The following is a 25308-nucleotide window of genomic DNA, read 5'->3' as shown; positions in this document are numbered from 1 at the left end:
GGCCTGTAAAATTCCAGTAATATCATTTTCCAAACTTTTCAGTTTCCTTGATCTTGATGTGTAAGTAGACACAGCTGGTCAAGTGATCTAGATCACATAAAAGCCGCTTAACATATCAAGGATCGAACAGACTACAAATTTTAAGGGTTAAACGATTTATTAAGGAAGTAGGCCAATATGTTCTTTTGAAATGTATTTGTTTACAGACACACATATGTGTACAAAAAAAGAAAAGTTGCTTTTGTGATCACAAAAACCTCTCCAAAAAAACAATGTCATCAGCGCAGATGGTCAAATTTCCTGTCTTAGGAAATCGATCGCAAATATCTTGATCGAGTGTCTGTGAGCGCACTGGTACATTGTGACATAGCAAGGTACGAGTATCAGTCCTCAGCTCGGCACGCCCGTCTACGTAGGTTCAGGGTTAGTCAGTCGTCCAGCATGAATCGGTAAAACAGTCATATCTTAGATGGCTATAACGTGATATGAGGGCAAGCCATGTTGACGGGAATTTAAACCTACGGCACTTGGTTCTTTTAGGTAAGATGTTACTTTTTTATTCTATGAGAAAGAAGGGAGGAGCGCCTTTTCGATTTTTGACTTTGTACTACCATTGTCTGTGGTCTGAACATTATTATAACAAGTTGTACAGGATAGGTTGTTTGTTTTAGGTGACAAAAGGGCGAGACCAATAATTAAAGGGGGTTGGGGCGACGGTATCATTGCACCCCATCCACCCATCCCCACCTCCTCTCCTTTAGGGTAATAATTATTAGCCTGGAACAATTGAACAATTATAAAAATACACGGCCAGTTGGATAAAAAACATAATGTAGGCCAGCATACATATTATTGGTTTTGGAATACCTTGATCTATGTATACATATTGTGAGTTGCGGATTTGATATGTATTGTTTTAATTTCTCATTTTTACACACCGAAAATTACTGCCTGGGTTTGTATAGATCCCGGGTCGTGGATATCTTGTATAAGTGTAAAAGTGAAGAATTTTAGACACAGAAGTTTAACAAGACATAAATAGGCGTAAAAGTTACAAATTTGTGCTGTGTACTTTAAACATTCTATCTCTCTCTCTCTCTCTGAATGTGTGGACAATGGTATAAAACAGTTTCAACAAAAGATATGCATGCGTAAGAGTGTACAAAGCGGTATCAAACCCGGATCCGGGCATACCAAAAACTTTAAAAATAGTACTTGTTACTGTCTAGCATGGCACTCAACAATGTGAGGTTAGAGCAAGGAAACAGGACTGGTTGGTCCGGTGTCGGTATAATACGACTGGGTGGGGATGTCATGCGTGGTGTCTTCGGCGTGACACGTCAGTGGGGCAGCACATTGGCGGCATGGACTCGCGCTGCCACAAGTAGGCACAGTTTATGTACACACACCTAATGACTCCTCGTCGTTATATGACTGACAAATTGTTAAGTACGACGTAAAATCCAAACAATACATACATACATACATACATACATACATACATACATACATACATACATACATACATACATACATACATACATACATACATACATACAAAGTTGTACGCTGCAGTAAAGACAGACGTTAGTGTGTACTAATTTGTACACAATTAGTTCAGACAGACTGACAGACACAGTGGTGTACAAATTCGTACGCAGTATTTTAGACGATCTTTACAGGTGTAAGATGTGTAATTGCATGTACACGTAAGTTTTAACTTTACATACGAATAGAAATTTAATATTGTTATTTACCTTGATATCCATGGAAGACGGCGGCAAACCATTCCGCTTTTACCTTGATGACGTCATGGCATTAATAGAAACGTCATCATGCTCTTGAGGTAGCCTACATATTGGTGGCATTCGGCTATATGTAAATGGTTCATTATGTAGATCATCTGTTTTGATAGTTTTGAGGACCGGTGTGAAATGGCCCAGATGTTCTGTTTTGGAAAAATATTCTTACATTTACAGGTCAGGTTCAAGCTGGCTTCCCGATATTTGCTATCATTCTATTTACCCTGGCACATACTTGTATATGGCATGTTCTTGAGAGGCGCGTAATAACATACACTCTGTGATGTTCAGTGTATATTATACAGTAAGTTCATATGGTGGATACACAGTGGGTTAGCACGCCAGAGCGGCGCAACGACCAACTCATACTAGCTCCCTCCCCGGCCGTGCGTTGGAAGGTCTGTCATTACCCTCCGGATGGTCGTGGGTTTCTCTGTCCGGTTTCCTCCCACCATAATTTTGGCCCCTGTCGTATAAGCGAACAACGTAAAACACCAATGAAATAAATAAATAAATGAATTTGGACAAAGGGTGGGGGTGGGGGGGGGGGGGGGATAAGATGGGCCGAGGTCGTTAGCACGCCAGCACAGCGCAATGAATTGGAAGGCTCTCACAAGATCAGCTCGTGCTGTCCTCCCCGTGCCCTTTGGCCGAACTTCCTCCAATCATAATTCTCTACGCCCTCATATAAGTGAAATATTCTTGAGTATGTATGACATAGAACACGACAGCGGCCAGCATTGTGATAGGGGGAAACCAAGCAGGGCCGGGGGGCATCCTACGACCATCCGCAGGATGTTGACAGACCTCTTTGACTGATTGCTTGCCTTTAAACTTTAAGTGGTGGCATGACACCAGCAGGATGGCGGCTGGGAGTGGTTTTCTTCTACGTGTATAATGCAAAATGGCCGTGACAGCTATCTGGATTTCTCTGCCATTCAACTTTATCCATACAAACACCTTATCAGTACTGTCAACAGATAGCATGCAGACTTGGACAGTGGTATGACATCAGGGCCCGGTTGTTCAAACCTGGTTTAAGATTTAATACCAGATTTAACTTTAAGCCAAGCCTTCAGTTTTGTACTTAGCGTAATATAAATTGCGTACCAGTATATTAAATACGAACTAAAACTGCCGTTGTTGTACTTTGAGTTTGGAAATCTGCATTGGCTGCTGAGATTGGCTAAAATTTTAAGTGTAAAATATGACGTCATACCAATTTATATACTTTCGAACAACTGGGCCCAGTTGTTCAAATCTGTCTCAAAACTTAATACCAGATTTAACTTTAAGCCAAGTCTTCAGTTTTGTGCCCTGCATAAAACTTATTGTGTAATAGTATATTAAATATGAACTAAATCCACTGCTGTTCCATTTGGCCTCCATTTGATTGCTGGGTTTTGTTTGGATAGTAAATATGTACTAGTAAATAATACCAGTATTATCTAATACACTATTGAACAACCGGACCCTGGGCCCAGCGATTGCTTTCTTAGCTATGTGCATAAATCTAAATAGCTGTTTGGCCTGTAACCATCGTCTGTTTCCAGTCGCTAATATTGCCGATTATTCTAGCCTATTTTTTTTAGAGAGTCGCGTATATTTAGGTGTCTGCAAAATCTGTCATACACGCTACCAAACTTGCCTTTTGTCAGTGTCACGTAACAACTCAAGCTCTACACATTGATACGTTGGACGTCCATGTTATTACAAAGAAAATGCAGTTAGAATACTTTTTCTAATTCATAATGGCAAAGTCCATAGGCCTAGTTTTGACACCAAGAACTCATTTCCTCTTGTGACGTCATAATTATCCAAAAACAGGTTGCAATCTTGACAATGGGCGTGGAGAGTAATTTGCTTTACAATAGCTGCACCAACATGCGGTTTGAACAAACTCCACGCAGTAACACAGCCTACACTACTGTCTCTGCGCATAACTAGATCGCTTTAATTTCCTAACATCCATTTCTGAAAGTATACTGCCGTGAGATCATATGCTACATTAGATAAAGTAAAATTCATTTATCATGGTTATATTATATTATCTTAAAAAGTGCTACCTCAAATACGGCAGTTTCAGAAACAGGGTTTAAAGTAAAGTCGACGGCAGTTAAGGTAACCTTTGTCACCCTGCTTCAAAACATGTTGAATAACAGGGTTGGCTTTTCATCTAAAAAACATTTCAGGAACATGGTTATCTGGTATATTGTTACTCTCCAGCATTCTCTTATTTTTGTAAAAAGTATTATTTATCTGAATATTTGGACACGTTTCGAACAGTATGTAAACTTATTTTCTTCATGACATTAACTGACGACTGTTACAGCGGTATGTACCTGTACAGAAAACGTGCTATTGTCAGTCCGGAGGCATGGACCTCAATGGCCTATTTTTTATTTTTATTTCTTTGTTGTGGGGTTAATGTTGCTTTCAATATTATTTCGATTATATCCCGAAAGCGTGTCCTTGCATTGACACCGTCAAGCAATGCCTACATATTCATAGCGCTGCCTCACTTAAATACCATGTTGAATTCACCAGACCTGATAATCCACCCTGTCACAGTGTATATTGAAAAAATGTTTATGAAATAGGATTACATCACAGTATTTTTAGTAATTCTTCACCTTTTTATGTCTATTAAATTGGAATTAACAGCAGGTATTCATTTTTAAGCATTTACATAAAGATTTGGAATAAAACCATAAATGAGCATGTGAATTGATAAGGTACTGGTCTTCATCGGTTAGGTGTGACCATTTGCCAACTATCACACTGTTTTTAATCTCTGATTTTAATCTCTATGTTGTTGTCTTTTTGTAATAATTCAATGCTACCTCACTGGCACAACGCATACTGACCACGCACAACAAACAGTCACGCTTGGCCAATATTAGCTTATCATTTAGCTCTTGGTAATAGTGAGAAGTATGGCTAGAGGTTTTAGACACTGTCATCAATGTATTTAATCTTAATCCAGTTGAACATAAAACTATACCGTAGTCATTATTTACATGCTTCATTTTTGGTTAATCTGGAATAGCGAGTCGTAAAGCGCTATCTCTATAAGGTAGCTTTAGGCCGTCTTTTCGTATCTGATATTGATTCAGTCCATGAAATTTTAACATGTTTTTCACATTTCACATTGATTCACAACATTTTATAAAGCCTGGTCAATATGACGCTCATACTTTTTAATAGCTAGGTCTGCCATAGTTAGACAGGGTATTTTCAGCACGAAAAATAAACAAAGAAATGTTCAAGGTACATGTAGTATTGATCCTTGCTGACTCGAAGGTTATTTATTTATATATAACATCAGTTGTGTCACTTAACGCTTGCCTGCATGCCAAATCGCTGCAAGCATGTTATAGGCTCACGTAGCCTGCCCGATAGGGCAGCTACTTTTTCTCGTTACCCATTTTCGCCTTTACAAATAGATTCAACTGGTAATGTCCGATGGATTCCGTGCGATACATCCAGTACGAGAAGCCGGGTACAGGACAGTTTGTATTTTTCACGTCAAATCCGTTGCTAACGAGAAGCTGCAAATTTGTCACCGTTTTCTAACGAACATTGCTCCGAAAAATCCAAACAAAGGTAAAACTACCGGTTCTCTGTCATCTGATCGCTATAGGTTGTATGACTATAGCTCAATTGAATTGAACATTGAGGCTTGTTGGATTTCAACAATATTTCGACTCGGGAATGGATTTATACTCACGGGAATGGTAATAAAGGTCCTTTTCTCTTTATTGCACACCAGCAATTGGCGTGTCCAGCCGTTTCAAAGTCGATTTAAATGCCAACTTCGTCCCGCAAAGTGCCTTGCGGAATGGACCTACAGGGCTTTTTAACTCAACGACTAAACGTTGAGGCAATTATTAAATTATAAAGCGAAAAGAACGGGAGTTCGACTTGGAAGTTTGTAATAGGTTAGGTATCCCGTAAAATGTCAGTGCCGCTCATTCATGCACTTTGGTAAATGGCGGTTCTCAAAAACATCGAAAACATAATTTGTGTAGTTTAATAACGACTGTGTTCTGAGTACTGCTAAACTGTATTCTGTTATTATGCTCAAATGTACACCGTGGGATTTACGTGATACTTGAAGAGCTAACCCAATTATCTCCGTTCTGTAAGGTGTCCTTCACATTATTTTAATAATTCCGTCTGATTTCTCTAAGGACTGAAGTAAAACTTTTAAAAAAATTTTAGTCACATGACCACGATATTCTGTTTTTGAAGCACATTATTCTGTTAATTATATTTATTTATTAATTTGGTTGGTGTTTTACGCCGTACTCAAGAATATTTCACTTATACGAAGGCAGTCAGCATTGTGGTGGGTGGAAACCGGGCAGACCTTCCCACATACTGCCGGAGAGGAGGCCAGCATGAGCTGGACGTGAACTCACAGCGACTGCATTGGTGAGAGATTCATGGGTCATTACGCTGCGCTAGCGCGCTAACCAACTAAGCCACGGAGGCCCCCTGTTAATTATAGCACACATATTCTATTACTTCAGCACAATGATGTGACTGTACTAACAGGACATTATTTAAATATGACACAGTATTACACGCTGCAATAACAGAATACAGTCTAACTTCACTTAAACAGTAGACTTTCTGTCAAAATCAAATGGTTAGTTTGTTTAGTGTTAAAGATAGGATTTCAAAACTTTCACTGAGCGAACCGACTAACAAACAGAAGGAGGAACAGAGCTTCTTGTTGCAGCTAAAAATGGCAATGATTGATCGATAGACCGAGGCCCGTTAGCAGAATTCGATATTTTTAGCACTTTCTGCTGATTTACAGAAATTCAAAGGACTTCATAATGAAACGTATCATTATGAACAAAGAATCTGAAGTATGTGTAGAAAGAAATTAACGCAGAAAACAAAACATTTTACACAAAACTGATCAATTTAACTGAAAACAGCGAAAAACGTTTTTTTCGCGGTGTAAACTTTTTCTTGGCAAGGTGTGCGTTTTCTCCGAGGTGAAAACGTTTTCTCTGCGGTGACACTTAGCCTTGATCTGAGACATTGGCCATCTGGGATGCTGAGTCTAATGCTTCAGATCATGCCTAAGTGTCACGTGGGTTTCCACAGCTGAGAAAACATTTCCACCGCGGAGAAAATGTTTTCGCCGTTTTACACTGTTTTTCCGAAGTTTATAGCTGAATGGATCATTTTTGTTCAAAATAGTTTTGGGTGTGTTAATTCCCTTTTCCATAAAACTCTTTGTTCCTGATAATAAGCTTTCATTAGAAAAACCTTGAACCATGGTAAATCAAGAAAAATTTCCAAAATTTCGAATGACACTAACAGGACCACCTTACTGCACCAATCGTGCAGGCAGGTACTTCTGCCATCATGCAGCATTGCCTGATGCTATAACTCAGCTAAGGAGATATTACTGGTTCAGCAAAGTGGCAGACAACCACACAATGGCGTCTCAGTTTACAAAGTCCACATTTCGAATTTGTCGATCGCACATATATTTCTTAACCAAATCACGCACGCGCATTGATTTCGCCTAGAGGCTCGAGACTTCTTACGTCATATACTCCAACGCAGGCACGTGATAGTTGTACCCTGCGCACAAGAGGACAATTCATACAAAAACACTGACAGTTGGCCAGATGCTAGCAAACACTTGATCGACCGACAGTGTTCGTAACAGTCAAATGACTGTGTACTTAATAGACAAATGACTTTGTCCATGTAGCTCAGGACATGATATAAATGATGGTATCAATGATGGCACAATGCTAGTCTTATTCCTCACAAATTCCTTACAAATGTAGACAGTGTTTATATTTTTATTGTATTTTTTAAGTAAATTTGTTTTGAACATTGCAAATTATCTTTGCTCTCGTTGGTTAAGCTGCGGCTTTAAATTAAGAAGTCTGTCAGTAACCTTGCGAAGGGTGGTGGTTTACACCGGGTCGTCTGCTTTTCCCTGCCGCTTTCTTTGATTACTATTTAAAGGCATACTAAAAAACAATTGATTTTTGCGATGACGGTCAGTTTTATGGGTGAACTAAACTGGGGTGTCCGGGCTAAACCATCGGATTTTGGCACGTTAGTGACGTTCTTTATCATATGTGATATAAAGATATGCACGTCATCTTGGTGGGACTGTGCATTCGGTGACACAAGTGCAGTTACGTGCCCATAGTCACCAAGGATCCGCGAACAGTGAAGACTTAGAATCTACACTACCACGGTCAAAAACTGGATTTCATTGGCGTGAGTGACTGTCAAATTCTACACCGATAAATCTAAACGCCGGGTTATATATAAGTGACATATAGTTGGGTAAAATGTTGTTTTTTTCTGAAGTGCTTACCAAAGGCGTGGCACAGTAGACTACTGTCACATCTATTCCAGAAAGCATTGCGCATGTCATTAAAATAGACATGTTCGTCCAGGCTCTGCCCGGTTTCCTCCCACCATAACGCTGACCGCCGTCGTATAAGTGAGATATTCTTGAGTACGACGTAAAACACCAATCAAATAAATAAATAAGATAGACATGTTCTAGAGATAAGCTGTATGTATGTATAGGAAATGGTGATAAGCTATGATAATTTAAGCTTCTCATCAGTTCGAAATATAGGCCTACACATATGTAATGGTCTCATAAATTCAATGCCGTGATTATATACCAAAAGTTTGTGGAATAATCTGCGGATTAATGCGTGTAATCTCATCTGTGTGTCGACAACGTATAAAGAGTAGTGGGTCACCTCGACAACGTTCTGGCGGACTTGGTAATTTTCTTTCCTCCGCCATTGAAATCACACAAAAGAGAATTCCCCTAGAGGCCTATGATCTCGGAATCCTGTATTATTAAATATTACTGGAATAAATGATTTCATTTCCTGAGCGGATAAATCTGTGGTAATGTGTGTAATCCATCTTACAAGTCGGAAATTATGTTCTACAGCTCTAACGGCATTACAGATTAATGAACTTGAAAGATATTTGTATACGTGAATACGAATGATTCATCATTGTCACGTGCGTGGATTTATATCGTGTGAGCGAACCTCTTGAGCAAAGTACGAGACAGATGGAATGATTTTGGTCCCATCGGTAAAGCAAGTACTCGTACATTGCACACGCAGATTGGACAGGAAATCTTACTACCTTAAAAGAGGAAGTTGTAACTTCCTCGCTTGGCGTCCATTGTGAAGGGGATAGTGCAACGACTGCCTGACCCGTACCAGTGTTATTGCTCGGGTGGGGTGGCTTACGGTAGTGGTACATGCGGAACTTAATTTATGGACCTCTTTATGTCACCTTATTTCTGCTCTTTTATTTGGAAAACTGCAAGGTGGTGGGGAATCGTTGGGAATGTGTGGATTTGTAAACATCACCTTATTGATTCTTGTTCGATTGGTAAAAATCCAAGTCGTTGGTAAATTTGAAACTTTTGTGAACATTTATACGTCAGCTTATGTATCCTTATTTATATGGCAAACTGCAAGTTGGTGATAAATTTAAAACTGTACTGACTTGTTTAAATCAGTTTATTTATGTTTTGTTTATCAAGGCAAATTGGTGTTGTATCTAAAACTGTAGTAACTATAGTTTGCGTTTACGTGGTAAATGTGAATATCGAAACGCCGATTTCTTTACCTTACTTTATTTATCTTCTTTTACTTGGCAAACTGCGAGTTCATTGTAAATATGAAAAATTATGACTGTTTTAGGTTTTGATTTATTTATTTATTTATTTGATTTGTGTTTTACGCCGTACTCAAGAATATTTCACTTATACGACGGCGGCCAACATTATGGTGGGAGGGCCCGGTGGAAACCCACGACCATCCGCAGGTTCCCCACATACCCATTGTAATTCATGATAACACTTATTTAATGCAAGACAGCCTATATAATTACTCACACAAAAGGTGTTTTGCCAAAGAAAAACAAGAACCACAAAGAATAGAGCTCTTGCTTGATGTGCAACCTGTTTTCCGTGGTGACATCGTTAGTTCATTTTACTATGAAGGATGCCTGACTTACTTTAGAAATACGGATTTTAAATTTGTCAAAATATGACAAAGTTGATAACATTATAAGGTTTATTTTTACATATGAAGACAAACGTTAACCAAAACGAAACTTTCACAGCGCGTGGAAATACACACACAAAAATTTCAGTAAAAATATTTTTCTGGTTAACGTTTTATGGCCATGTAACTTTTATTGATGATTCGACAAAGTTTTATACTTTTGAATTTGAAATTCACATAATTGTGGTGGGATTTTGAAATTTACAGTTTCTTATCGTACCTCTCTGGTGCCGATTTTCCGCCATACCGTACCAGGTCCTTTATGTGTGAATGTGTACAGACTTTCGATAAATACTTTAGAGCTTCTAAACCATGGCATCTAATTTGATTGGTGTTATACGCCACCGTGGAATCTAATTTGATAGGTGTTATACGCCACCGTGGAATCTGATTTGATTGGTGTTATACGCCACCGTGGAATCTGATTTGATTGATGTTTTACGCCACCGTGGAATCTGATTTGATTGGTGTTATACGCCACCGTGAAATCTGATTTGATTGGTGTTATACGCCACCGTGGAATCTGATTTGATAGGTGTTATACGCCACCGTGGAATCTGATTTGATTGGTGTTATACGCCACCGTGAAATCTGATTTGATTGGTGTTATACGCCACCGTGGAATCTAATTTGATAGGTGTTATACGCCACCGTGGAATCTGATTTGATTGGTGTTATACGCCACCGTGAAATCTGATTTGATTGGTGTTATACGCCACCGTGGAATCTGGCCACAGACCCCCATTAATTTTCCATAAGCGACAATGTTAACGTCTAGCGCTGTAGCTCAGTCCCAAACATTCCGTGGCCAATAAGCTTTGGTGCATACCTGGCCCAACCTGTGAGAAACAAGCCATAAAAATCTTGACATAGGTTGACCGTCAAAATCTGGACCTTTCCATGCCGGCAGCTGGGAGGCGTGCCTAGCAACGCCAAGGAGACGTCACACGCAGCCTCATCACTACCTCACACCTTGTGTCCTCTCGCCCAGAATTTCAAACTTTCACCAATAAAGCACATACCTCCTCAAAGTTTAGACAGTTTCCAGCATTTTAATACCAAGCATGCACCTGTACACCAAACATGGCCGCCTGGGAGCAAAAAAAGACTTTATGCCCTAAAATACACAGAACTACAATCGTAAAACGGAAGTTGTAATGGGGGTCTGTGTCCATCTGATTTGATTCGTGTTTTACACCACCATGGAATCTGATTTGATTGGTGTTTTACGCCGCCATGGAATCTGAAGCAAGTATTATATTGTAATGCTTTAATATTCGTAAATTTATGATGTCAAGCATTTATTTTTTTATCTTATTTTTCATCTCTGTTATATACCCTATTGACGTCTGCTAAATATACACAGAAACTAGTAATCCTTGTACATTTCGTTTGTTCCAGACACACGATGTCAAAGGGAGAGAAGTCAACTGCGTTGTACAGACCAATTCTGAGCGAATCGAAAAACGTGTGCGGGATAAGAAATCTCAATGAATTCTACGAGTGGATACGAGGAAGCCACACCCCGACATTTTCTTTGGTCACCTATAGAGATCACCCGATTCGTACTTCTCATCTCCGCTGGTTGCACTATCGTCCTGTTCAACACACTCATCATCATCCTTATCGCCAAGTACCGGAAGCTGCGCACATGGACGAACTGCTTGCTTCTGAGCATGGCCGTGGCGGACCTCCTTGTCGGAGTTCTGAGCATCCCCACACATCTGATCGCTGACGTCAGCTTACTTGGCAAGCACATCATGTGGTGTATCGTCCTTAATATACCGACTGTGATAATCCCCACGGCCTCCATAATGTCTCTAATTGCCGCCAGTGTTGAGCGTCTGCTCGCCATCGCGTCCCCGCTTCGCTACCCTCTGTGGATTTCTCGAAGACGGATTCTGATAACAGTTATTTTCATTTGGGTGTATTCGGTAACGCTTGGATTGTTGCCTGTTTTTGGTTGGAACAACATCGAAGAACGCCGAAAAACAAATCACCCTCTACGGGACTGTAATTTTGCGGCCGTCATGTCGGGGCATTACACTGGCCTCTTTATCGCCGGAAACATATTTCCGGGCATGGTTTTTCTACTTTGCTTGAACATTAAACTCTTCATCATTGTCAAGTCTCAGCGCAGTAAAGCGCCTTCCATTGGAAATATTTCTCGTTCGGGCAGCGTGGCGGGATTAAACGACGGAAGGCAAGCACCGCATGTTCCTCAAACTCCAGTTCAAAGAAGCAGACGAGTGGTATTCATTCTCCTCGTGATATGTCACGTGACCATTCTGTGCTACATACCAGTGTGCGTAGCGTTCGTGGTGGACTACCAGTGGTTTACTGTGACCACAATTACGGAATGGCGGGCACCTTACATCCTCTACGCAATTGGAACCTTTCTTGGCGCCATTAACTCTCTTGTAAACCCGGTCATTCTCGGTTTTGCAAACAGAGAAATCAGGAAACACTTGAAACTCATGTGTAGGCTGAACCTGACGAAATCGGACTCGTCCAACTCTATGTCCCTCATTATGTGCAGTGCAAACCGGCAACTCTCTTAGCAGTACATGTAACAGCGATTTTCAGTTAGTGTATAATTACGAGCTCAAGGCTGGTCAGAGCGACATGCATGTATTTCTCGAAACTGTGAAAGCTTACCCATATCAGTTCAGTTCTAGAAGTGAAAGGTATACCCTAATTCTTCTATTTTTGGGACATCTGGTCCTTCCTTTTTAACCAATATACATGTAATTGCGGCGTGAATATTTAGTTTCTTTATTTTCACAAGGTTAATCTAATGACCAACATCTTCATATCTTTACTTTTGCAAAAAAAAAAAAAAAACAACAAAAAAACAAAAAAAAAAACTGGGAGAGTGACAAACTTCTGTCCTAAAAATTAGAAGAATCAGGGTAAGTCTCATGTTTTGTTCTCCAATCTGGCAACCGTCCAAGATAAAACCATATAAAAAACACTCCAATGTTATCGTTTGAGGGACTAATCCTGTCTATTAATATTAAAATTGTTAAGAAGAAATGTGGCGGATCAAGGTGATTGCATTTTATTTTGGGCTATGAATGCTTTAATAATGCCAGCGAATCATCAGCTTCATGTTAGATTATTTGTGTAATAGACAGTTTAAGACTCGCATATCACGAAGCGCTGCTTCACAAATTCGTTCAAAGAGTAAACACATGTATGTATGTATGCTTGGGGTATTTTTGTCGTACGGCGACAAAGAGTTATTAGCTTTGTGTACATATACTGTGTCTTTATTGTGGCAGGGCGTCCGTACCGCCAAAGGGCGGTACTTTACTGAAGTATCATACCGAAGACACCAGACATGACGTCCCACCCTGTCGCAAACCACCCAGTCATATACTGATACCAAGCAAACCAGTCACGTTTTGTTGTTCTAACCTCACCGCGCCAGGCGAGGCAACAACATGGAACATTTTTAAAGTCTTTGGTATGACCCGATCCGGGTTTGATCCCGGATCTCCCGACGTGGAGGATGACTCTCTAACCATTGGGCTACACAATTAAACGGTAAACGGTAATGTAGGATTTTATAACGCAATAAACGACAGTTTAGCTAAAAATATATATTTCTATTTAATATAGCTAAAAACAAAGGATTCGTCAGGTAATAAAACTTATTAACTTTAGTGTTTACGATCTTTATTAAATTTAATCTGGATTAAAGTTCATTTCATCTTGTATAGTGCATCAGATTGATATTCATCAATTTTATTTGTCTGATTTACAAAAGTTTTATTGTTTTCAGTTATACGATGGAGGTCGGTTTTACACTCCTAAAATTATCTGTTTCATAGAAAGATTTTTGTCTGGGTGATGCTAGAATGCATTCTTTTATTATATGTAATAATCTGTTAAATTTAACATCCTATTAGCCTAATATAAATAGATGTGCTATATTTAATGAATGCTGTGCTGCATCAAGAAAATACATTATCGTATCACTCAGACAAAAGGTTTTCTGTTAAATTTAACAGATTATTGATTATTTATTTTTTTTTTTTTGAGAGCATGAATGAAAGAAGCCACCGGGGTTCACGAGGAAAACCACTCACCTTTGTCAGTTTACTGGCTATCGTTTGCTCGTATGCTCGTATCAAAGAAACTTATGCTATATAAATAGCTTTGGATGAGCCAGTCTGGATACAGCATCGCCTAAGCTGAGCCAAACAACGCCTATTAAACATATTCTTAGCGCACACCTCAAATTCCAGGCCGAAACACCCGTTTTCCAAACAGATCCATTTAACGATTCTGTTATCATGCTCGCCTGACGACCAGTATTGTCACTATTTGGTGCCAGCGTACATGTAGATGCATGTAGGCCTACACACATGTACTATAGGTCTACAGGTTCTGTGCCTTGCATGACAGTAAGCTTCATTACGTTGCATTGGTCGAAGGTATATTTTACACAATTGCTGGCTTAACAAGCATTATAATATGATAGTGGAATGGAAAGCTGGTGTTTTGATTTTAAATCGGAAATGTTCTCCGGGTATGAATATGCAGAAGTAGCCTACATAAATATTTTGTATACGACGATTGGCTCGGGATAAATGGCGCCGTGTCACCTCGTACTATATGACCGTCAAGCATCATCTAGGCTAACCTGCCCTTACTGTGCACCTATACAGCAGCCCGAGTGCCGTTTCGTTTACACAGTGTAACAGATATTCAAAGATTGAATCCTTGTTTCTAATTATAATCATAAGCGCCCTCTTATTCACCCTGTCCTACCTCAAGAAGCAAAGCCAAGTAATCATTATTTGGCTGTTGCTAGAGCTTCAGGCGTTATTATGACCTCATACTCTCTGCGTTGCATTACTATGACGTCACAATCCCTCCATGTTCTCATCAGGGTCTCGCGAATTTCAACGTTGAAACGTCATTATTATAGATACGTCATAATGGGTAAGGGCGTTACCTGGCATCCATCTTGAACATAGAGTGGCGAGCCAGTGGACAGCAGTTAAGAGCCGTTCGTGTTTAGATTATATAGGCCTACCTGTCTCATACGAAATCGGCTCACTGAATTGTCACTGAGAAAGCCAGGTATGTTTATGGTTTCAAAACTTTGATTTATCATCTTCAGATGAGAGTTAGCCTTTACGCAGTTAATTTCTTGATCATGGGTTGGCCGTCGCACCACGAAATGTGAGACAGTACAACAACAACGTGTATGTTACAGCATGTCCACATATAAGAAGGCTTGCGTCTAGGTACAGCCTGAAATATGTTATTTACATTGCAGCAGTATTCAACCTTACAGCCAGCTGAGCGGCTGCATGGTGAGTATTTAGGTGTCGAAACAGACATTCGTTTACCAGTCGAAATATAGACGTAATAGTCAATAATTACAAGACCATTTTCCAATACAACGTTCAATACAATGCACCAAAGATCTTTAAAAAAAGGTGATGATGGAAAGAGAGAAGGAATGTTATAGGCACATCCCACATTCCACATATCGTGACATTCTGCACGTCATCTCATCACGAAAGAACTAAACAAGTATCGAACTCGTGTACCACATACATTTCCTCATACCATAAATTATGGTATGAGGAAACTGGGCATTGCCCGGAGGAAACCCACGACCATGCGCAGGTTGCTGGTAGACCCTCCCACGCAGACGTTTTATGTAATATCCTTGACACACCAGTTTTTGCATTTATAAACTTTGGTGTTGACTGAAATCTTCCTGTCCAGTTTACGTGCAACTAATCGTATTGGACCGTATATTGCAAATCGTTTTGGTGTAGACGCTCTTCTACTGTCTCTTTTACTCAATGGAGTCGAACAACTGGTATTATCAAAAACAACGCCATCGTATATTGCACGACGAGTGTGCCTATAGACAGAAAATGGAAGCACGCACCTGTGATTTGATCAATCTGTGTTTTTACTCTGTTGCGTTAACGCAATCGCTAGTTTCCCGCAGATCGATTTGACGAGCAAAATTATAGAAAACTGAACTCTACCACCTTGTGTAGGCCAATCATATCGTATGATTACCTTTATACTAGATAAACGCTGTTCCACAATAATCTGAAAGTGCGTCAACCCAAATCACTGTAACATTCTCCCGGATGATGTGAACTCTGGTTTATGCCATTTCTGTTCCTGGTTCTCCCGGGTGATGTTAATTCTGGTTTGAGTCATTGTGTTCATAGTTCTCCACTCAAAGGCGTTTACGATCCATTCGCTGAACTTCCAAAAACACAATCTATTACAGAGTAATAAACGTTAAATCATGAAGACGGCTTTGATTCAAACCACTTTAACCAGGAATGCATGGTTGCCTGGTTGGACCCATTTTGCGTCTCTGCGATACGTTGTCACCGGTGTCAAACCTAACCTTCAGATGAAACGAGTTTTGTGGAAATGTACTCATTACCATAGTGACACACAAAGTGCGCACATTTTCAATTACCAGGAATGATTCATTGTCGACCACATGCTGTTTTCACTCCGTTATACTTTATCTGTGCTGCTAAGTTGGCTTTTATAGGAAAGCAAATTTTGTGGAAATGTACACCGGTGCTCGTTGTGAGAGCGGCAACACAATGTGTGCAAATTGCGTCAGAAGTACACAAGAACGGATTTTCTAACTTTTTACAAAATATTCGTTCAATTCAGCTGGAATAAAGACTTCTTCGCAGAAAGGGCTGAACGTAAAATAAATTGCCTTCCTCTCCAACGTGGGACGGTCTGCCAACAAACTGGAGATGGTCGAGGGTTTTCCCCCGGGATCTGCCCAGTTTCCTCTCACCATGATACTGGCCGCCGTCGAATAAGTGAAATATTCTTAAGTACGGCGGAAAACACCATTCAAATAAATAGATAAGTCAAACAAATTGCAATGAACAGCACTGCGTTTTTCTTTTCTGCTTAAAGCATTGTACTAGGGGGCATGTAATTTGTTACTTTTTAAGCATTTACATGAACGGTTAGAATAAAACCCTAACTGGGGTAAAATGACAAAAGGCCGTATTTCGCCGGTTATACCTGTGACCATTTAGCCAATCATCACAACTCTGGTTTTACTCTCTACGCTGCAAGTCATTTACACTTATAGTCTCTAACACAAACCTACCTGAATAGATTACTGTGACCTAACATCATTTGCACGTAGCCTTGAAAGATTACCGTAGAATTTACCATACACTCCACCCATTAGTAAATATGATTCCACAAAAGCCATTGTAAACAGCGATTTGCGCAGTTTGTCAAGGACTTTCAGTTAACATTAGTTAGGTCTGTTGACCTAAAGACAACAAAATTGCAATGATTAAATAACCACCTTAAATAGCTCTGAGCGATTTTAAGTAGGAACTCTCTGAACCATAAATTTAACTAGCTATCCCTTAATTTTTTTGCAAGAACCCAGGTGTAAACAAACTTTGTGTCATGATAAACGTACAGAAGCCGCAGCTGCAGAGTCTTTGCAATATATATATGATGAAAGAGTGAGTGAGTGCTTGGGGTTTAAAGTTGTACTCAACAATTTTTCAGTCATATGACGACGAAGAAATCAACCAGTCGTTGCACTATCCCCTCCATGCTGAACGCCAAGCGAGGAAGTTACAACTTCCTCTTTTAAAGTCTTAGGTGTGACTCGATCAAGGATTGATGCTGGATCTACTGGTCCAGAAGCGGATATATGATAAAAGATTTACAGCACAAGATGAAAGCAGGAGCAGCGACGACCGTGTGGAAATTGGCAAATTAGACAGTTGACCGATGAAATCCTATTATCAGTTTACCTCGTTAGGGTCTTATTCTAACTGTTCATATAAATGCTTAATACTAAATTACACGCTCTCTAGCAACATGGCTTAAGCAGAATTAGGTAGAAAACAATGCAGTGGTACTAATTGCAATACATTAGACGTCACTGATCTAAAATTGTCAGGGTTTGCGCACCACTTCTGTCCAAAAACAACCCTAATCGGCGGAACTAACAGACACTATAAGGGCCGGTTTTATACACCGTACACTCACAAAATTAATCTGAGAATTTTAACAGAGAGTCGGTTGTCTGAGTGATGCTAAAATGTACTCTGTTATTATAACATAACACTGTGTCATGTTCAACATAATATCCCCTTAGTCTAATAGAATCTTTATGTTGAATTAATAGAATATATTTAACAGAATAATCTGCTGCAATAGCAGAATACATTCTAGCATCATTCTCAGACAACAGACATTGGTAAAATTAACGGATAAATTTTTTTAGAAGTAGAGGTAGCTAAACGCGTCCTTGATTGTCAGACCAAGCAGCACTAAGGTATAAAGCTACCTACAGTTTGTGAAACCGCTCGTGAAGCACCAGTAATAGATTAGAAAACAAGTTGCCACGATCCCAACAGTAGCTCTAAGGCCAAAGAAAAAACAAGCAGCAGTCTTTACAATGCCAAGGTTTCGACCGCTAAAACATCCATCTGTCAAAATGGACCGGTTTCACACACCGTGTACAGCCCAGTTTACCTGTCCATAATTACCATGGCAACTTTCACAAAACTTCGTAAGTCAGATTTCCTGTAACTTCTTTTTTTTTCAAAAGACTGTATCTAGGTTATACTACCTTAAGGCGACGTCAGTTACAAAAAAAAAGTGATTTACTAAGTTTTATGAAAGTGGACCTAGAACTTGTCGCTACTAGATGAGATTAATCAGATTGCCGCAATAGGAAACAATACATGTTTGACCACTAGCTTGTGAAACATTTGAATATCGAAATGCTCTCTTTACAAACCGTTGTGACTCAAGTCTGATGACACAGCGTTATATGTGGGAATTGAGAAAAGCCATTATGGACTGACAGAATTCATTTTTGATTTTTATAGAACAAGACATATTTTCATTGTCTGAATTCGTTTTGTGCCATCGACGCATCTCATACTTTGTCATCATGTTGATGAAGCCTCACAAATCAATCAAACCTCACTCACCCGAATCCTTGTGGACGGCCCTAATATCTGTAAAGCCGTTTCACTCTCCAAATGAGATTTATCGCGGTGTTGGTGATATTACACAGTGGAATAAATGTTTTTGTGCATCAACGACATTTATATGATCTATTTATTTTGTTTTACAGGACGATGACGCAATGAGACAATGCTGTTCTGAAATATGTCAATAGGTCGATGAGAGAGTAGAGAACATTGTTTCGAGTAAAATACAAGTTGATGAGCCTACACCGTAAAGGTGCATTGTTTGATACACCCGAGCACTAACATTTGTCTTTGGTGAAGAGCGGTTCAGAACCAGTGTCGAAGGCAAGTTTACCGTCGATTCCGACAAATTCAAGCTTTTATACACTTCCGGAACAATTCCATTTTCAAGATCAGTCCGGAGAAGTGGACACAGTTGACCTCGCGGCACGAAACACATCCACTACAGCCCTGACCTTTGACCTCTGGCAGTTTAGCCGTTCTCTTTGAAGATTTTATGACGTCTTCGGGACTTCGTCAAGAACAGAAGTTGTGATTGGAGAAGAGGATGGAGAGTGAATGGCACGTAATAGCTAGGCTACAGTCATCGAACATCGCACGAGGTTTCAGCAAGTCATGGCGGAGGCTAGTGGAGAAAATGCCCGAACAACGCTTCTCCATTTTGCACTTCTTGGAACGGATATTCATGGCCTGGAAGCGAACGAGCTGGCGGAACGACGAGCTGGAGAACGTGAAGGCCATCAATGACGTGTACCGACTTGGCTGCTCCGTTGTTGTTGTAGTGGTATTGTATGTCCGTCTCCTTTCGCGGGTGATCTACTCTCTGGTCTACCTCCTCATCTGTTTTCTGATTGCCGTGGAGAACGTTTTGTCTCTCCTCGAGACAGTTCCAGTCTACACCCTGGAGTCGATTCTCTACGCTTTCAGAGTCAGCATTTTCTACACCGCCGAACATTTCATTGCGGTCCTCTTTATCCTGTCTTACATCAGCGTCATTTATAGAGATGACCTCTCGGAGATGAAAGAAGTCTTCCTTAGGTTTGCCGGATTATGGTACGCTCCGCAAAACATTGATTCCCAACCCGCCAAATCCGAACACAGCAGATGTATAATTTGCCTGGAAAACCGCAAAGAGGTGGCGCTTCAGCCGTGTGGACACGCGCAGTTTTGCAAGACCTGCACGCGTCGCCTGACGTCGACGTCGAAGCAATGCCCGGTGTGTAGAAAGGACATCAGACAGACAATGAATATTTACATTTGAAAATTGTAAAATCTTAAGTCCTAACGAAAACTTAACGATGAGTATTAAAAATTGTTTAGGATAAGTCTGGTTGCTTTAACTATAGTTATGTTGACGGCTCCCGGCAATCCCAGATTTGTACAGGATGAACAATTTTGCATGAATTGCAAACGATATCTGTATTAATGTTTCCTATACACATCAAGATAAAACGGCATGTCTGTGTACAGATGGATTAAATGTTTCCTTCAGCTGATTTATTGTCTTCAGAGTTTGATATTTTACATATACATATATACCGTAAGTTTAGAGAAGAAATCGATTTCGAATTCCTTATGTCCTAAACAGTCACCAAATGCACATAGGCCTATATCCATATGCCAGAAAAAAATATTAAAAATTGATAACCATATTAATTTGTAATTATTCAAATGTTCTGAACGTACACGTATTTTAACACAGATCCTTAAATACAGAAAATAGACACTTTCCATGGAAATTCCAACAACTTCATTTAAAATTTCAACATGTTTGTACAATCCATGGTTTACCGAGAAATATCCTTACAAATGCCTGAACTCCCAAACCCATTTCAGTCTATCATGCCTAATCACCGCCTTGTCCCTCTGGATGGATTTTAAACATCCACTAAGAAAGAATATTGTGAATCTATTCGTATACAAGCTGTCAACCAATAAGGACGTTCAAGGAGCCCGTTTTCGCAAAGCGCACGTAACGTTACGTGTGCTTTGTGAAACGGGCCCCAGGTCAATAATCGTAAGGTCAATTCTCAAAACGACGTATAACACAAACCACAAAAAAACTAAGAAAGTATATGAAGTACGAAAATAGGACGGAATAATGAAAAAAGAAGCAGTCAACAGTTTTCAGTGATGTTTGAATGACGTAAGGTATGTGCTAGGTGACTAAGTGAAATCAGTGTTAAAGCCGTGTACCATGCTAGAATGTCATTTGTCGATAACAAAGTATGTATCTCTGTTGCGCGTTGCAAATGTTCATGTATCCAACGTGGCGATCTAATTCAACACGGTGAATATATTGCCCCTAGCCCCGGGTTAAGCGGAATTTGACGCAATCATGAAGCAGACCGCCAGATATTCTGGACGCTCTGATGCTCATGGACTACGGGGAGCTTCCAGACCGAATGACGGAGGACACCGAATGACGAAGGACAAAACCATATGGGCACATAATGCGCGGTACTTAATATTCAGAAAACGAATTGAGAATGGCATCACAAAGTATGAAACTGATATTATCAAGAATAAAATTGACATCACATGTTCCCCTTTCTGCATTATTGTAAACCAAACATTACCATGGTGAATAGAAATGAATAAAGTTCAATGAAACAAATTCGTAGGCATCAATGCGCCGAAACAGACATTTGTAGACCAGCCGTCAACCAAGTTGGACGTTCCGGACCATTTTCGGAGGGTAAGTAGGACTTTCTTACGCATACATGAACGTCCTTGGGAAGGACCTTAAACCTCAAACATGTCCAAAAGCATTTAAGAAGACAAGTTTATTTTTTCGTGGTGAATTTGCACATATGTCTGATTTTACAGAAGCGTTTCGTTTCCTTATAAACCAGCAAGGTATATGTATATATCGTTTACATTGTTTTTCTGGGAGCAAAATGTTACCAATATGTAACTATGTAATGAAGGTGAATATCGCCAAAAATGTAAATTCCAGATGAAATAACCACAATGCCATCAGCCAACGAAACGGAATAAACGTCTTTCTAACAGAACAAGCATCTCACAAGCCAAACTCTATTTTTCTATAACCGTATAGTCCATGTCTCAAACGGAAACTGGCATCTCCAAACCGAATGAGTACGCCTATCTACCAAACGCAATAAGCCTCTCTCAAAACAAACTGGCATCTCCAAACCGAATGAGTACGCCTCTCTCAAACCAAACTGGTATTTCCAAACCGAATGAGTAGGCCTATTTCCCAAACCCAATAAGCCTCTCTCAAACCAAACTGGTATTTCCACACCGAATGAGTAGGCCTCTCTCAAACCAAACTGGTATTTCCAAACCGAATGAGTAGGCCTATCTACCAAACCCAATAAGCCTCTCTCACATCAAACTGGTATTTCCAAACCGAATGAGTAGGCCTATCTCCAAAACGCAATAAGCCTCTCTCAAATCAAACTGGCATTTCCAAACCGAATGAGTAGGCCTATTTCCCAAACCCAATAAACGTCTCCCAAACCAAACAAATAAAAAGTCTGTGAAACAAGCATCTCCCAAGCAATGTGCATGTAAGTGCATATGAAAGAAGTAATTTTGGCCGAAGACATAGAGGGAGCATTTAGGCGACTCAAAAAGGGAAACCAAACCGGTATTTCCAAACCGAATGAGCAGGCCTATCTCCCAAATCCAATAAGCCTGTCTTAAACCAAACTGGTATTTCCAAACCGAATATGTAAGCCTCTCTCAAACCAAACTGGTATTTTCAAACCGAATGAGTAGGCCTATCTCCGAAACGCAATAAGCCTCTCTGAAATCAAACTGGCATTTCCAAACCGAATGAGCAGGCCTACCTCCCAAACAGTGATCACGGCCACCAATGGCAATGGCAAAATCACTGAGGTCACGTTGATTAGACAGCAAGTGAAGACAGAAAACACAAATTTATATAGGTGTATTTATGCATACGCATTATCTAAAGCATGCAAAACATATAGGTAGTTTGATTGTAATCGACACCTGTGACAATGTTATTGAGGACTGCTGATTAAGCAGTTCCGCGCGAGGACATTATTCTCAGGCTATTCGAGCCGATGTTCGCCGCATAGGCTCCAAGGGTCAAGCCTGTCTAGTGGTGGCAGTGATGTCATGCGAGCGTGGAGAACAGCACATGCGCTGTGAGGTGTATGTACCAGGGGAAACGCCATGCCTTGATGCGAAAATAGTTCTCGATTCCTAAGTGAAGTGGCCTCTGTTTCTCTGACAAAATTGTTCGGCGAAAGTTGCTTCTTTCACAGAGCTTTGTTCGGCAGAACCTTATTCGGTTTGGCAAACGTTTGTTATAGGATTGGAGGAGACGTGTCTGGCATAGGAGATGAGAAATGTTTTCATTCGGTTTGGCTTATGTCCCTTCGATTTCAGAGCTGTTCATCCAGTTTGGGAGATGTTCAATCGGTGCGATGGATGTTAATTTGGTTTGACAGATTTTCTTTCCGTTTGAGAGATGCTCCTTCCGTTTGAAAGATGTTCATTTGGTTTGACGGATGTTCATTTGGTTTGAGAGATGCTCCTTCCGTTTGAAAGATGTTCATTCGGTTTGACGGATGTTCATTTGGTTTGAGAGATGCTCCTTCCGTTTGAAAGATGTTCATTCGGTTTGACGGATGTTCATTTGGTTTGAGAGGTGCTTCTTCCGTTTGAAAGATGTTCATTCCGTTTGAGAGATTCTTATTCAGTTTGGGGGAATTTTCCTTCGGTTTGGGAGACATTCCTTCTGTTGTCAGGTGTTTCATCTGTTTGAGAGATGACTTTTAGGTTTCGTAGGTATTCAATCGGTTTGACGTATTCATTGACAGATTTTCACTGGGTTTGATAGATGGTTATTTGGTTTCGTGGGTGTTTTAGAAGATACTCGAACGGTTTGAGAGTTTGGGTTTGCGATGTGGTTGGTTCTATTTGGCCGTGCTCGTAGGGACTAGGGCCCCCCTCAAGCAAACTCTTACCTGCAGTCATGGTGCACCAGTATTGCATATCTATGCTTCCACAAGTCAATACACGACCATATGGTATTGCGCAAAAAACGATACACATCGATCATGCGCTCAAGCAAATCCAAAACAAAGTGGAGTTCCGTGCTAACGAGACAATAGCCAACGACCACGTGCGTTTATTCTAGATCTACTGTGGTTACATCCCGTTGAGTTCATCTCTGACGTCTGTTTATTTGTAATGTAAACAACCAGACGATGGCTAGCTCCACTATAGGTGTGCAAAATCAGCGATTTGTACCAACTGAGCAAGTACCCTGTTTTTTTTTTGTCCGGTACAATAAAACATATAGTGAATAAGGGGAATGGATATCAGGAATTTTCAGCATTCGACAGGAGATATTCTCACTCCTATCACTTCTCTCGAGCTGACAATTCCTCCTATCCCATCCCTCAAGACGCACTATCTGTATATTGGTATTGCGTCAACACGGTAAATTACAAGTAGTGTTATGTAAAACAGAGACCAAATATAAATGATTTTTTGGGGGGCATTATTTACTTATTTATTTGGTAAGAGCGTAACGCCGTGCTTTTTTCCCTATATATTTATTTCATTCGTGTTTTACGCCGTACTCAGGAATATTTCACTTATACGACGGCGGCCTTGCTGGACTTGAACTCACAGCGACCGCATTGGCGAGAGGCTCCTGGGTCATTGGCACCTCCCAGGCGTGTTAACTCCCTCGGCTACGGAGGCCCCCGAATATCGTTCTAAGATGAATAAAACTTAAAATCAGGCAAAATATGCAAATCAGTCACTGGCGAAATTGTTGGTCAATTACCTCATGGTTTATTAAGGAAGAAGGAAGAGCCACGAAGAAAATCCTTGTCTAGCTTCAATTTTATTTGCAATATGAGGTCGAGTCTCGTCCTCCTGTGTTTTCACCACAGGATCTATATAATTATATATATATATATCACATCGCTAACCTATACAGGGACTTCTTACGTATAAACAGCTTTACAAATTTGACATTTGAGTGTATCCAAGGGCGAAATGTCCTAAACTCAGTGAAAGACTATGAATGTAATATGTACACGTGACGTCGTAAAGGGGCATGTTGCTCCTACATTAATTAAGCCTACTGCGAGGAACGTTTTTGTGCCAAGTAATTGGGATGGAGCTCAACTGTCTCCAGAGTTGTCCTTCCTGATTCGCCTCCGCGGACATTTCCGACAAGTAACCCGGTGTTAACGTTCACTTAATAACACCTACAGGCGATTTGCAAAATCACCACTGGATTTGGATAAGCACCCATCAATAGCAAAGGTACATTTATTTATTTATCTGATTGATGTTTTACGCTGTACGCAAAAATATTTCACTTATACAACGGCGGCCATCATTATGGTGGGAGGAAACCGCGCAGAGCCCGGGGGAAACACA

The 25308-nt window shown here is 40.3% G+C and overlaps 1 protein-coding gene across 1 annotated transcript; it reads left to right on the top strand.

Moving 5' to 3' along the window:
* Positions 1–438: 438 nt before the first annotated feature.
* LOC135464105 (adenosine receptor A1-like) lies at positions 439–12710 on the top strand. The gene is made up of 2 exons (XM_064741596.1): positions 439–540; positions 11306–12710. The coding sequence occupies exon 2, from the start codon at positions 11395–11397 to the stop codon at positions 12463–12465; it is 1071 nt and encodes a 356-aa protein (XP_064597666.1). The 5' UTR covers positions 439–540; positions 11306–11394; the 3' UTR covers positions 12466–12710.
* The last annotated feature ends 12598 nt before the right edge of the window (positions 12711–25308 follow it).

Source organism: Liolophura sinensis, chromosome 3 (genome assembly GCF_032854445.1).
Source record: "Liolophura sinensis isolate JHLJ2023 chromosome 3, CUHK_Ljap_v2, whole genome shotgun sequence".
Taxonomy (NCBI): domain Eukaryota; kingdom Metazoa; phylum Mollusca; class Polyplacophora; order Chitonida; family Chitonidae; genus Liolophura; species Liolophura sinensis.
The sequence above is the reverse complement of the archived record's forward strand: the minus strand, read 5'-3'. Positions and strand labels throughout refer to the sequence as shown.

Bases quoted from the DNA above. Each gene is read 5' to 3' on its own strand.
- LOC135464105 (XM_064741596.1), top strand. From the start codon at position 11,395: ATGAATTCTACGAGTGGATACGAGGAAGCCACACCCCGACATTTTCTT.